This window comes from Alosa alosa, chromosome 1 (assembly GCF_017589495.1).
Source record: "Alosa alosa isolate M-15738 ecotype Scorff River chromosome 1, AALO_Geno_1.1, whole genome shotgun sequence".
NCBI classification, from domain to species: domain Eukaryota; kingdom Metazoa; phylum Chordata; class Actinopteri; order Clupeiformes; family Clupeidae; genus Alosa; species Alosa alosa.
This window is the reverse complement of record NC_063189.1, coordinates 34,609,771-34,624,200: the sequence shown is the minus strand read 5'-3', so window position 1 is coordinate 34,624,200 and position 14,430 is coordinate 34,609,771. Positions and strand designations below refer to the sequence as shown.

Below are 14,430 nucleotides of genomic sequence, written 5' to 3'. Positions count from 1 at the left end.
CAGTAAGCCAGAGAATGCCACCAGCTTCTGAATTATTACTGAATGTGATTTATAAAAACAGGCCCAAAAACATACAAGCAGCATCAGCAAGCAATACAAAACCATACCACGACAGCCTCTAAGATCAGCTCATTTCCGGGGGCGCTGTGGCGCAACAGGCTACAGCGCCCATACCATGTACGGGTCCAAGTGCCCACGGGGACCCAGGTTCGAGTCCGGCCTGTGGTCATGTTCCAATCCCACCCCATCTCTCTCTCCCATTCCTTCCTGTCTATCTTCACTGTCCTATCCGAATAAAGGCAAAAAGACCAAAAAATATACTTTAAAAAAAAAGATCAGCTCATTTCCTACACCAAACTACTCAGTTTCTGTCATGCTGGCCAATTCAACTGTGTTGCTTTGAAATCACCAAGGATAGATTTCCCTACTGCTGGGGCTCTTGTAGAGCACACAGTGTTGGTATAGAGTTATTAATGATTCTTAGTCAAATACAAGATCAGAGAGTTACTATACTGTAAGTCCTCCTCCATCACCCTTACTACGTTATTCAGCAAACATGTGGAGCATGGAAATGGTGTTGAAAAAAAGCCAGTGCTTTCATTATTCACTGAGTAAAATCACCTCACACAAGATCATTTTAATATTCGGAGTGACTATTTGCACCCCTGATACAATTAGCCTTCACCACACAGCTGGGCTATTCGCACATTTGTTTTTTCGTCAGCAGAAAGTGAAGAATTCACAAAGGTTTTGGCAGTAACATCTTTTCTGATGAATATTCTGGTGGAAAAGTTGTCTTTTATTTTCAGAATCTTTGTTCAGTGAATACATACAAACGTCTGTTTGATAGTTAACAGCAATCTTACGTTTATGACAGTTAGGTCTACAAACTCTAAATCTCCTTGCAAACTCTCAGAAGCTTATGGAAGCAGATAGATAAGTTAGCACAATAGTGGCACACGGGAGTCTGGGGTTTGATCCCCGTGAGAAGTGTTTTGGCTAGAGCGGTTGAGAAAAGTAGCTACCCTAAATATAAGTGTGCATGTGCCAACGTTCTGCAGAGAAGGCGCACAATTTGAAAAAGATACAGTAAAGAAAACAAATTCGCACATTACTACATGCACCAGGGTACGAATAGTATCCACTTCTAATTATACACTGGTGCAAATAACATAAATTATTTGTACCAGGAAAAAAATAGTCTTTACCCATCAGTACTTACACCAGGGTATAAATAGCACACATTGCTATATACACCAGGGTACGAATAGCATGCACTTCTAATTATACACTGGTACAAAAAGCATACACTATTTGTACCATGGGTGAAAATAGCCTTTGCCTTTACTATTTTGGCCCTCACTAAATTTTCATTCTTGAATCATTTGACAAAAGACAATATGTTTATAAAACTGTACATCCATTCTCAGGCTGTCTAGAGATTTTAAAAAAGCAATGAGGTTGACCAGTCTGCAGAGGGAGTAGTGAGTGTCGGCTGACCCTCCATCTCCTTCTACCTGAATGTCTGCCCTTGTCTCCCAGAGTGCTTTGCAAACACTTAGACACACCTTCTGTTACCATGGCTACTGCCACAAGATCTGATGGTACCATGGCAACCATGACGTAGACCCACTCTAGGTTGAGTGTTTTTTTCCCATAATAATCTCCCACACACACATTTGCAAAATCTTAATTGGCTTTGATAAAATTTGGCTGCCTGAACATGAGCCCAACTTTACAACCACAAACACATCGGTGGTAATGGCTTTTCCTGGTAGGCACACAAAAACACCCTCTTATCACCCCCGGCAGACACACAGACATACATGTTGCACACACCCTCCCCACAGAAACACAGGAACTGCTCAGTCATCCAAACCCAGCTGCATCCACCATCACAGGCAAACATGCATGCCACAAACAGCCCAGCCACATCTACCCCAACGCCGTCTTCAAGACTCTCTTAAAGCTCAGATGACAGCCTTGTGTCACCACAGCTCCCTAGATCATAGAGACGACAGCGTCTATCATCGTCTGCAGAATGTTGCATAATACCATGTGCCTGCACAGCTCTAACACAGAGGCCCTTTGTTTCTGAGCCTTCCTCAAAGGCCTGTTTACGCAAGCTACACTACAACATTGGCACACAGTTACACAATACAGAACACTTAACACAGCTCCATCAATAGTTAAGGGACCAGACAAGTACACACAACTCTTTCATGTTTTTGTTATCACTCTATTTTTCCATAATCAGTTCCATTCCAAGAGGTTTGCAATGTGCAGAAATAATTAACACCCAACTTTTATGTTTGAGATGCCCAACCATTATGATGTAAGTGTTTCCTGGTGGGGTCATCGGCGAACAAAACAAACAAATCACCTGTTCTGCAAATATTGCACTATTTGTACTTCAAGTGACGCAAACCATGTCATCCAACTCTTAATTACCCACAACTTGGAGACACTGCTCCATATAGCCTTCATATAGGTTCATTCTTCATGCCTTCATATGCCTTCATATTGGTTCATTCTTCATGCCCTCATATAGGTTCATTCTTCATGCCTTCATATAGGCCTTTAATTTAAGTAGCTCATAAGATGCCTTCATGCCTTCATATAGGTTCATTCTTGCTTGTTCATTTCCTTGCACAAATGGTCAAGAATGTTGATAAAATGTGACAGCAATAATTATCACGGTGCTGGTATGACAAGAGGTTTCAGCCCAACAGCAGGCCTCTATCCTTGTCACATCCCTTCCCCAAGGGTAAGATAGGAAAAAGCAGAACACTATTTTTATTACTGGGATTAAATTAAAGTATAGGACCTTTACTTTCCTGAGTGTTGCTGATGGATTATTATTAGGCCCACACACTAGTGTATCCAGGGTCAAAATGGGGGATGGGGCTTAAGTGTCAAGGCAATACTGTAAAATTAATCTCATATAAAAGATCAGATTACAAAAAAATAAGTTGCCAGATAGTGCCAACTGGCACAACAACTATCCAACTTCAAACCCTGTGAACAGGTGCACATTGGTGTGTGTTGGCATGTAATCAAGTCAATATCACAGCCTGGGCAGCCGTGGCCCACTGGTTCTCTGGACCTGTAACCAGAGGGTTGCCGGTTCGAGCCCCGACCAGTGGGTCGTGGCTGAAGTGCCCTTGAGCAGGGCACCTAACCCCTCACTGCTCCCCGAGTGCCGCCGTTGTAGCAGGCAGCTCACTGCGCCGGGATTAGTGTGTGCTTCACCTCACTGTGTGTTCACTGTGTGCTGTTTGTGTTTCACTAATTCACCGATTGGGTTAAATGCAGAGACCAAATTTCCCTCACGGGATCAAAAAAGTATATATACTATATACTTATACTGTACTTTACATGGATGGATCTAACCAAGTTAAGATTTCTGATGTGCAGACAGAGCCAAGTATAAGCTACTTTAGAAGGCCTGGAGTTTAGCCAGGGCCTTCTCGACAGAGCTTTTACAAGTGAAACCTTGGGCACACTCAATCTCAAAACATGCATCTGTATTTTGCTATGTGCCCAAGTTAGAATGACATGTTGACTTGAAACTGTGTGCGTAAGGCTTTCATTTAAGATATCTAGATGCAAGCTAAAAATAACTAGATGTACCGCACAGCGGTACAAAATATGACTGCCGCTCAGTCCTGAACATCCATTCCGTGAAAATAAATCATATTAATGAATTTGTCTCCATCTTCTACTCCATCCCCCACTCTTGAAACTTTTGTGTATGCTTGTTTGGAATGTGTGTTTGCAGGCCGCACACAAAGTAGCCTATGGCGCTGCAAAGGTGAATAGATTTGTAGCACTTGCCAAAAAAATTGTAGCATTGTTATAAAACCTTTAAAATCTCTAAACAATCACAAGTAGGGCAGTTAATCACAGTCCATCCATTGCAACTGGACTGATGAAAGGTACACCTGTAGGCTACATTGTATTTGGGAAAAGCAGAAGGTAGCAGCACAATGTATTTATTTATTATTAAACAAAACAATCCCTGTCAGTTCCATGCAGTTTTCAACAACTATCAAGAAGAGAGGTCATGTCATGGATTTTTGTGAATGTTTCTTCTTCTACATATGCATAAGTTTAGTCATCTAGTTCATATGATATTCAGCTTTATTGTCAATGCACAAATTAAATACCAGTACTCTAAAACAAAATGCAGTTTTACCCAGTGGTGCAAATAACTGACATGTCCAAAAGGGCCTTCATGAAATGCGTTGCTAGACTGTTCATACACATTTTAACGGGCCAAGTTGAAGAGCAACTGTCCATTATTGCTCGTGCAAATAAAAGGCTGATTCACCCTTGCATTTTGCAACTATGAGGTCCATGGTTAGTCTGGCTTTCGCCAGACCAAGCTCAATCTTTTAAGAAATCGAAAAAGAAATCGCCGGCAGATCAGGCTGAGTTCACCCAGCCTAGTCCATGGTAGGCGCCCGATAGAAATATTGTTTAATTTTGCTATTGAGATATCCACGCACATGCGTCATCTGGTGGACAAACGACTGGAAATGCAGCCAAATATTTATGATGAATATTTGGTTTTCCTTTAATCCTACTGAATTTGTAATTATGTATCGGCCGTTCTAATTGCCGATACCGATGGTATGTGCGTGCCTGTGTGTGTGTGTGTATATGTGTGCACCACCATCTACAGGCCAATGAGTGTACAGTCACTAAATGTACACATAACTTAATTTTTTTAGACCCCCCCATGGATGAAATTCTACGAAACTTGGCATACCCCCAGAGAATGTCAGGTTAATCATACACATAAAATTTGGTGCAGTTCTGAACATCTTAACTGAAGAGAGGGGCGATTAAAGCAGAATGATATTGCATTTTCATTTTTTACTGGGGGGGTGCAAATCACAAATGAGTGATTATGGGCTAGGTTGATGTGGGCCCTTTAGACCAACATACCATAAAAATTTCTTCATCCTCTGTGCCACGGTTCAGGTAGTTATTTAGGAAAAACTGCATTTTTTGGGTTTCGGGGGGGGCCCAGCGCGGTGGGAAGTGGCCCCAGGGGACCAAACTAAATTTTTCCGTAAAAGTCTAGTGGGGCTACATACCCACCAAATTTCATGTGCCCCGGTGTTTCGGTGTCCCGGGTATTGTTGACCAAAAATTCAGGAAGTAGATGACGAAAAAAAAAAAAAAAACTTTGACAATCACTATATGACCGCCGCGGTCATAATTAATCTGATTACCTCGATCATGTTAACTGGTAAGAAGGTTTGGGTGTTTTTCCTTCAGGATTCACCCCGGTTGAAACACGCCCCATAATCACATCCCAATGGAGCAGTATCAGACTCAAATTCTGACTACAAATAAGTATGACGTCATCCTACTTCAGGGTTGTTAGGCTTACTTGCGTTTACCACTAAAATTATGTCTAACATGACCTGTCACATAAACACTGTCTATGTCCATGGCAATGACTGACATAGAAATAAAGTCTATCAAAATAAAGGTCCAATATTAGATCTGATAAGGTAGCATTGTAAAATTCCTAAAATATAGATACACTTTGTCAAATAAGTTGCTAAGTCAGATTTTTACTTAAGTTGAAGTACAGAAGTACTTGATTTTAAAAACTAGATGTGACCCAGGTAAGTGTGGCAAGACACTTCAAATTTATCGTGTTTATGCATAGTTTAACTTATTGAATGGACATGAATGTGTTAGTTAATTGGCCCCTGTTTTTACAGTGCATGAAAATGCACTGTTCTGTTTTTCCTAGGCTTCTTCTTCTTTCGCTAATCACTTTTATTTTTTGCTATTCAGCTTGAACCGTTTCACATAGAAACGTTATTCAAACGTTGTAACGTAGGTCTTCTATGGGACAAAGCTGCTATGTATTTTCCATCTTTGTAACTTTTTTTCTACTTGTGTTTTTTTACTTGTCATAAGTCAATTAGGCCTAGAGTGTTGAGCTCATTTGCATATTTTAAATGGATTTTTCCAAGAAACAAAAAAATTACTTTTCATGTATCACTGTGTGAGGTTTGATTGTGATAGGAGTAAAGGAAAAAAATAAGCCCATTAGGGTGTATTTTGGGCATATTCGATTAGTATATTGCTCATTTACAAATTCATTTTCAAAGAAACTTCTAATACAAAATGATTTACTTTTCATGTAGACTTTCATAGTGTAAAGTTTTATTTTGGTAGGAGTAAAGGAAAAAAAAAATAATTATATTTTGGGTAGCCTGGGTAGTGTATAGCTCATTTGCATATTCAAATAAATTTTCAAAGAAACTTGTAACACATTTTTTTTTACTTTTCATGGATACGTTCATTGTATAAAGTTTTATTTTGATAGGAGTAGGCCAAAGGAATAAAATAGCCCCATTGGGGTGTATTGTAGTCTGGCCTAATGACACACATCTTGGATTGATGAGAATTAAACATATTTCCTCAACTAGGATTTTAGGACTTTTAGTATGTTGTTCTGGACACCTCATATAAATGATATGCTGAAAAAAAACTTTTATAATATTATTATTTTATAATTCTATTTTTGGCTCCAAAATGAGTTAGTTTGCCTGGACATGCGTAGCTTCTGTAGACTTCTGAAGTTCACCTACAAAAAAACTGCCATCTTTGAGATCCGGTAGGCTATCTTGCGATTTTTCCTTTTTTAATGATCACACCTGTTAAACTCTCGCGGGGACGAATAAGTCTGAAATGCAGACGTTTTGCTCAACACTCTTTTGCCCTCTGCCTTCAAGTGGCTCATGTGATCTTCGGTAGGCTACGGCAAACTTCGATTTTTGCTACCCCAGAGCTAACTTGCAATGCAACTTGCCATAGGTAATTAGCTCCAATTAACACCCGGATCTCCTTATATGGGCAAAGATGGGAGCTTTGGTTCTTTTTTGTAGGCGAACTTCAGAGGTCTAATGCAAAGCCTATTAACGGGCTAAACCAAACAGCCAAGCAGGCTAATTTAATGATTGATCCGTGAAATTGTCACAGCCATTTTGTAACGACATAATTGATTGCTCTATAAATGTTCAGATTTCAGCTATTGTCGGTTTCTCTTCAGGTTGCAGAGGTTTAGGTAGGCCTAAGGTAAGAGATCAAGTTCAAGCTATTCCTTTGAACAAATATTGTTAGACTAGCCCACATAGGATTAAAGCAGTTTTATCGTATTGCCTATCAGTTCATTTATGTTGTCTTTAAAGCAGAGGTGTAATTGCGTATCAGCATCTGGAAAACATACTACTTACAATGGGTGACAAACCAGACATCAGTGAGATTGTTCAGTTTGACAAGAGCAAACTGAAGAAAACTGAGACTTTGGAGAAGAACACCCTTCCAACCAAAGACGGTGAGTTCTCTCTGTGTGAATAGGCCTAGGCTACCATCATGGTGTAACTCTAGAGTCTGTTTCGTCTGTTTTGTTTTTTCATAGTGGGTTACTCATTAGGAGTGCAAAGTAGTGAAAGGTTTCTAAGTTTGGATTTTAAGCAGATGTGTAGCCTGGTATGTTGGTGTGCATGTGGTTGTGATGCTGGCCACTTTCTACTGTCTGCAGCAATTCAACAAGAGAAACAAGGGGATGTGTGATGACCAGGTGCAAAGACTGTTACACTCTAGTCCTGGGAAGAGGGCCAGTGACGTTCCTTGCACCAAGTAATTCGCAATGAGCTACAGCGATTACTCTGCCATGGCCTGTTTTGGCCTGGGCATTTGTCTTGTATAGCTCAATAAAGTTACACAATAAAGAAATTGTGTGTGTGGTCCATTAATCAGAAGTCAAAGTCTTTGTAACTTTTAATCAACCTTTATTCCATCAACAACCCCATAGGGATTCAGTCCGGCATGTATAAGACTGCCACAGACATGAGTACCCTTAAGTCCAACATGCATAAAAGTACAAATACTGATGAGCCCCTTTCCCCCCTAAAACAAGTGTGTGTGTGTGTGTGTATAAACACGTAGATGCATTTTACATTTTTGAAATCACACCAGGGGCAAACATTATTGCTGGAGATTTAACTACCATGGTTAAAAAAAGGAGAAACTGTTTTGAAAAACAGTAAATTGAACACAAATGAATGTCATTGAGTGCTTTTTTTTTTATCAAGATTTTTTTTTTTTGGGGGGGGTGGGTGGGTTGGGAAGGGTTTTTGAGGATTCTTAATATGTAGCCGCTGATCATGGGAACAATGAGTGCACCATCAAATTATTTTTGGCCTGCTTCCATATGTTTTACATGTACTTGTTGCACTCTTGAGATGATCAATTACTTTGACTAATAATGACCCAATAGAGACATAGAATAGCCTTTCCTTTCTACGGTTACATAAATAAACCATCTGATGGGTCACACAGGAAGAACTTGTTTAACATGTTGCATTTAAGGTAGAATCAGTAAAAGTACAATCGGTAGGTCTACAGTCTAGCACTTTGGTGGAAAGAGGCTGATTATTTGGATCACAGTATATAAACTAAACAACAAAATCTCTAAATGTGCATACACAATTATATTTCATGATACAGTTTAGTTACAAAAAATAAATGTATCGATGTCAATGAACAATATAAACAATAGCCCGTCTCTGAATGGCTTGTGTTGCTAGACACACTAGCCACCAATACGCTTGGCTGAATATAAAAACATAAATAAAGATGGGACCGAAACAAAGATCCCTTTGTAAACTACCGCTTTACATATGACCATAGATAAACTACAGTATACTGTACAAAACACTACTCTTAAGCTGTGTATGGTCTGTTATTGTAGCCATGCTTTTCTTGACAGCATAGGGTGAGTAGGGATATCTGTCCGCCTCTTGTCTCTCACTCGATTTATTAGATTGCTTTCAACTCCAGGGCCAGAGTCCTGCAGCGAATAACAGTCCACAACTATGTGGAGACTCTTTTCTTGAGGGCTTGGGGAGTTTGTCTAGGGAACGCGGCTGGAAAGATTCATTTGAGCTGTTTCGCTTGGCTTGGCCGTTCTGTGTTCTACCCAATAACAAGAAAAGAAAACAAAAACAAATTTAAATGTTTATCAGTTCAGTTGTGAGAGGACCTCACATGTTAAAGCTCAAGCTGGAGTCAATGTTAGAGTGACTCATTGAGTCTCACTGGCATTCACACTGAGCAATGTGCATGAAGGATCAGGACTGTGCAAGCAAAGCTGTCGGTTGGAGTCTCACATATGTAATGCCACTGCAAATGACTTCCTCCCAGCACAGCCCAAGAGGTACAGTAAGGTTCTAGGCTGACCTTCCCACCTTTCAGTAAACCTTACTTTAGAAAGTCTGTATTTTGAACCCACCTTTCAGTAAACCATGCTTTTGAAAGTCTCTATTTTTAAAGAGAACAGAAGTCTCAGTTTGTACCACATCTCAAAACAGAGAACTGTGACACACTATCGATCTTATTCCCCTCTTTGCACAAAGATGAGAAAGAATCATGAAATTTGCTTGTATCGTTTGTTTGTCGGGTTGGTTGGTTGTGTGTTATGTTTGATTGCTGGGTTTAGTTGTGGGTGGATTGAGTGGACCAGCATCCAAGATGGACTGTAATTTCTTCTCTCATCGCCAGATCTGGACACCCCACTCTAACAGCTGGTGGTCTCCAGAAGCTGCTTGGACACGCTGGGCACTTTCTCCCCTTCTTTGTAACCCTTCTTTTCTGGCCTCACTAAGGCCTTAGCGCGCTCCTTGATCTTGAAGAGATCGTAGCGATCGGGGACAAGACCTTTGCTGAAAATGTATGAAGTGACATAGGACAGGATGATGATGGTCAACACAGACGACACCATGATGAAGGTACGGAAGGGGAAGCATTGGACAAAGTTGTTCTTGTCGTCAAAGCGGCCACCGGGGAACTTAATGACAGGCTTCAGGTTAACCAGTGGTTCTCCACTCATGAAGCGCAGTACGATCCCCAGCATAAAGCCGCTGATGGCCCCGTAGCCATTGGAGCGATTGAAGAAGAGGACACACACAAGCTGGGGAAACATGATAGTGTAGGACATGTCCACTCCCACCATCCAGAAGACCAGAACGCTGTTGTCCAGGAACGTCAGACCAGTGCCGGCCAGACCAACTACAATCACACTGATCTTGATCACCCACTGCATCTCTCGGTCAGATGCCTACAGACACACACACACACACACACAAAATACACAATAAGAAAGCGCATTATTCCCCTTAGTATGTTCAAAAGTGGTCCAATGTGACTGAACAGCACAAGGGCAACATAAGCATGAAGAACAGGTTCTGTATCTCCCTGCTCATTTATTATGTAAGAACTCACTCCTCACCTGCTTTCTAAAGATGTTCTTGTAGATGTTGGAGGAGAAAAGTGATGCAGAGGACAGGAGAGCTGAGTCCATGGAGGACATGACGGCGGCGGCCACAGCTCCGATCCCGATGATTGAGACGTAATTGGGGGTGAGGTACTGCAGGGCAATGGGCAGGATGGCCCCCGCCTCTCCACGCTCATAAGGGGTGGGGAGGCCATAGCTGGTCATGTTCCAGTCTAATGTGAAGAGACCACAGAAAACACATTTAACACACCACAAGCAACATTTGCACCAAATTAATGTCAAAGAAATGTATGAAATATCTAACAACAAAACGTAACAACTCTGTCTCTGTGTTTATGTTGAAATGGGAAACCTACTTGTTGAGGCAGCCACTGCACCAATAATCACGGAGGGGATTCCGAGTATGAGGCAGAAAAAAGCTGAAGTGAAGCATGTGATCTGGGCCTGTGTGTAGGATGACGCAGACAGAATTCTCTGGTAGAATGCCTGGTAGGCCAGACCACCCAAAGCCTGGACAAAAAAAATAAAAAGTTAAATAAAAAAAGAAAATGTAATATGACATTTTATACTGGTACTGCTAGACAGTCAGCACTGTTATGATTAAGTCAAGCTTTGTCTCAATGACACTGACAAGATGTTTATAAAAATGGAATATTGATGGTCTAGTTACTGACCAGCACCAGGAAGTCATCGATCCATTTTCCGGCATCAGATGTTTCCAACTTGCCCACCCAGGGTGACTGGAAGGTGGCGTTGTAGGCCGTGATGGAGATGTCCACTGACATGGGGTTAGTCAGCATGAAGGGCACACAGATATACTGCAAGAGACCAGAGAAGAAAACAAATGTAGTAAAATGTAGACAGAAACATAAATCCAAACTGGCTTTCCCTGCTGTGACCAGGGATGGATTACTGAACGGGCCTACCGGGCCCAGGCCCAGGGGGCCCTGAAGTTCAAGCCTCTGTGTGAAGTCACTACTACTGTATGTTCCTGTATGTTCTCCACCCCTGATATCTGAATAGGGCCCAAATAACTCAGATCACACTATATTCATGCGTTGTAAGTGCCATCGTTTTTTAACACTAAAATGCCTTAAATGATGGTTGTGTCATATTTGTAAGTTCTTTCCACAAAACTCGCCAGAAGGCCTTTGAAACATTTTGACCCTAGCTGTGCTACACACTTCCTCAGGGGCCCAGTGGCTGGTTTGCATGGAATGCTAACAGGTACAAATCTTAAATGACAAGCAGGACTTTGAAGTAGAGACATAAATCTGGTTTGAAGGCTTTTTAAATCCCTGAACTTTCACAATGCTCTGCTTGGCTGACAAGTATGTTTTGTCATGCTGCTACATGCTTTTTGCAGTGGATTAACCTGCCATACTTTGGTGAGAGATTGCTTGTAGCAGCTAGCAACAGTATGCTTGTAGCAGCTTACTGCTTCTCTGCATTATCCTCCACCTGGTGCATTTACATTTATTCAAATAAAGGTGAACCCAACATGACTAGTACCTCTCAAGGTCATGTAATAATATCCCTGACAAATCTTGGTTATAGCAGTTGAATGCAAACTCACCAGGCTCACAAAGATGAGGATGAGCTGGATGACATCAGTGTAGGCCACAGAGTACAGGCCTCCGAGCAGCGTGTAGAGGATGGCCACCACAGAGGAGATCAGAATAGAGTAGATGTATGGAAGGTCCAGAATCACACTCATCGTCCCACCTGGAATACAGCACCACCCATATGAAGTTAAGTAAAGCCATCTCAAGATAATGTACCACTCATACACGTGCACACACACGCGCACACGCATACACACACACACACACACACACACACACACACACAGACACACACACACACACAGACACAGATACTCATCCATTCAGACAACCTCTACCCAGCTCTTAAACTCACATTCCTGACTGTATGAGTAAGAAAACCATGCAGATGCCCTGGGGCTGACTGTTCATTCACGCGATACATGTTTTGGGTTAAGGTAAGAAATATGATTTCAGAAACAAAATACTACAGATGAATACTTTATGGGGTTAGCTGACTACAATGACTACTACGATACTATGACTGCAACCTGACACTGTATGTTAGCCACTGTTCTGAGCTGGGTTAAGTTTAGTTTGAAAAGACTACTCCATCTCTAAGACAGTTTTTAAGACAAAAGCACTGTTAAAGAGACATCTAAACATAAGTGCACATATACAAAACCCACTACTTTGTTGTTTAAGTAAACTTTGAAAAGACGCACAAGTGTACGCTTCCTAAGAGCAAAAACAACATCATGTAATAAACATAACTGAACAAAAGGTAAATTAAAATAAACAGACTATAATGAAAAATAAAATGCAGCCTATTGATTGTGAGTCACAGAGTTCCTTTGTCTCCCTGTGAGACTTGCTCAGTCACCATGGAAACAGAACAAAATCTCAAGAGGGCTAAAAGAGAACTGTTGACTCAGACAAGCAAAGCAAAGCGTCACTACCTGGACAGTCCACCGACCAGCAAGATGCCCGCCAGCCCAGACGCAGCTGCACCAAAACAAGGCCCCTTGAACAGAAAAGTATCACATGGGCATAGTCGCTAACAGAACGAGCGAGAGGTAGGGGAGAAGGTGAGGGCTCCCTGTTCTTTCTTTTAACTAACTAAGATCAGTTGAAAGAAAAACAACAACAACCTGCAAGACAGAGTGAAACCTCTCTGAACGTTAGAAACCTACACTAAGAGACAAGCAGGGAACAGCAAGGGTGGTTGGCCTGTCAGGTGTGTGGGTGTGCATGAGGGATTACTGGGAAATGTAAAAATAGAATGATTCTCTAGAATGATTCTCAGGGAGTTTGTGGAAAGGAGTCCACCTGTCTTTCTCCAAAAGCCTGGACCAGCACAGTGGAAAATTACAAAGGGCATTTCAGAAGTGTAGCTATGGAGGATTTTCATCTTGGATTTTCATCTTGAGTTTAAGTGAACTGTGGAAGTTTGGAGGGGTGAGACAGTGAGGGAGGGAGAGATAGGGGACGAAACTTGTAAATATGGACCAATTAACTCAAACTAAGAATGTTCCCTATTAATCTTTTCCCTGTTATTGTTTTTCTTGTTTGGTTGTTTTTGCTCTGTGACTGGGTCTCTCTGTTCTATATAGCAGGAGAAATTTGATAACCCATAATTGTGCTTTATTGATTGCACATGGTGGGCGTCACAAGGGGGATGTTTTCCTCGACTGAAAAATTTGGAGTGCTCTTTCTTTCCTTAGTGGCGAGCACAGAAGGCACTGAGTAAAAAGTCTACCAACTACACTCATTTCAGTTCTTAACAATAAACATTTCATCCTACTCTCCTTCAAATGTGTTTAATCAAACTGGTATGCTACAAAAAATGTGTAGCATAACTATTTGTCCATGTAAAATATATTTAGAATATTAATTTATTTATAAAATAGAGTAGGGTATTTACTGTTGAACTATTATTTAGACCAAACTCGCCATGACCTGTTAACAAGTTTGTACTTCCTAAATGAAACTTCCTATTGAAAAGGCAAACTAGACCTGCACATTTATTGCCATTTTGGCAATTAATCCTCGTGGAAAATACATATACACATATCAAAGAAAACAAAACAAAAACAACCCTTCTTTGTAACACAGAACACGGGAAATAATCCTCTTTCACAATCAACAGGCTGCTCCTTCACTATACTCATATTAAATGCTGTGAAACAGAAAAAGTTAAACACACATCTTACAATAAAGCAATAAACCCCGAGATTATAGAACAGCTAAGGGGTGTTGTTAGGCACGATGTGCAAACGGTGTGCCTAAACCCCCCTTAGCTGTTCTATAATCAGTGCAACCTACGGACTCGAGTGGCATATTGCTTTTCTAAAACGCTTACTGTACTACATATATCTGGCAAGATTTCATAAAATAAAGGCACAGCAACGACAAATATAACAATTTATTCATAGATCATTCCTCCAAGAATGATATATCCTCTATCAGAATGGTTGCCAAGCAACGTCGAGACGCAGCAACTCAAACTATTTTATCAAGTTGTGGTAGCACAGTAATATAGAACGAAATGCAGTC

The 14,430-nt window shown here is 41.0% G+C and overlaps 2 protein-coding genes across 8 annotated transcripts in view; one reads left to right on the top strand and one right to left on the bottom strand.

Moving 5' to 3' along the window:
- The first annotated feature begins 6,899 nt into the window (after positions 1-6,899).
- On the top strand, positions 6,900-7,770 carry LOC125306447 (thymosin beta-b-like). 2 transcript variants are annotated; one of them, XM_048261844.1, is made up of 3 exons: positions 6,900-7,110; positions 7,224-7,369; positions 7,577-7,770. In XM_048261844.1, the coding sequence occupies exons 2-3, from the start codon at positions 7,270-7,272 to the stop codon at positions 7,606-7,608; spliced, it is 132 nt and encodes a 43-aa protein (XP_048117801.1). In that variant the 5' UTR covers positions 6,900-7,110; positions 7,224-7,269; the 3' UTR covers positions 7,609-7,770. The 2 variants fall into 2 exon arrangements, with proteins under 2 accessions (XP_048117801.1, XP_048117792.1); XM_048261835.1 differs by having other exon boundaries at positions 6,906-7,110; positions 7,227-7,369.
- A 381-nt stretch (positions 7,771-8,151) lies between these two features.
- Positions 8,152-14,430, bottom strand: part of LOC125306420 (high affinity choline transporter 1-like) — a 28,392-nt gene continuing 22,113 nt past the window's right edge. For all 6 annotated transcript variants that reach the window (XM_048261824.1, XM_048261784.1, XM_048261816.1 and 3 more), the window contains 5 exons: positions 11,907-12,055; positions 11,005-11,148; positions 10,687-10,840; positions 10,325-10,542; positions 8,152-10,153 (listed from right to left, as the gene is read on the bottom strand). In XM_048261824.1, coding sequence (XP_048117781.1) covers positions 9,614-10,153; positions 10,325-10,542; positions 10,687-10,840; positions 11,005-11,148; positions 11,907-12,055 — 1,205 coding nt within the window. In that variant the 3' untranslated portion in view covers positions 8,152-9,613. The remainder of the gene's footprint in view (positions 10,154-10,324; positions 10,543-10,686; positions 10,841-11,004; positions 11,149-11,906; positions 12,056-14,430) is intronic.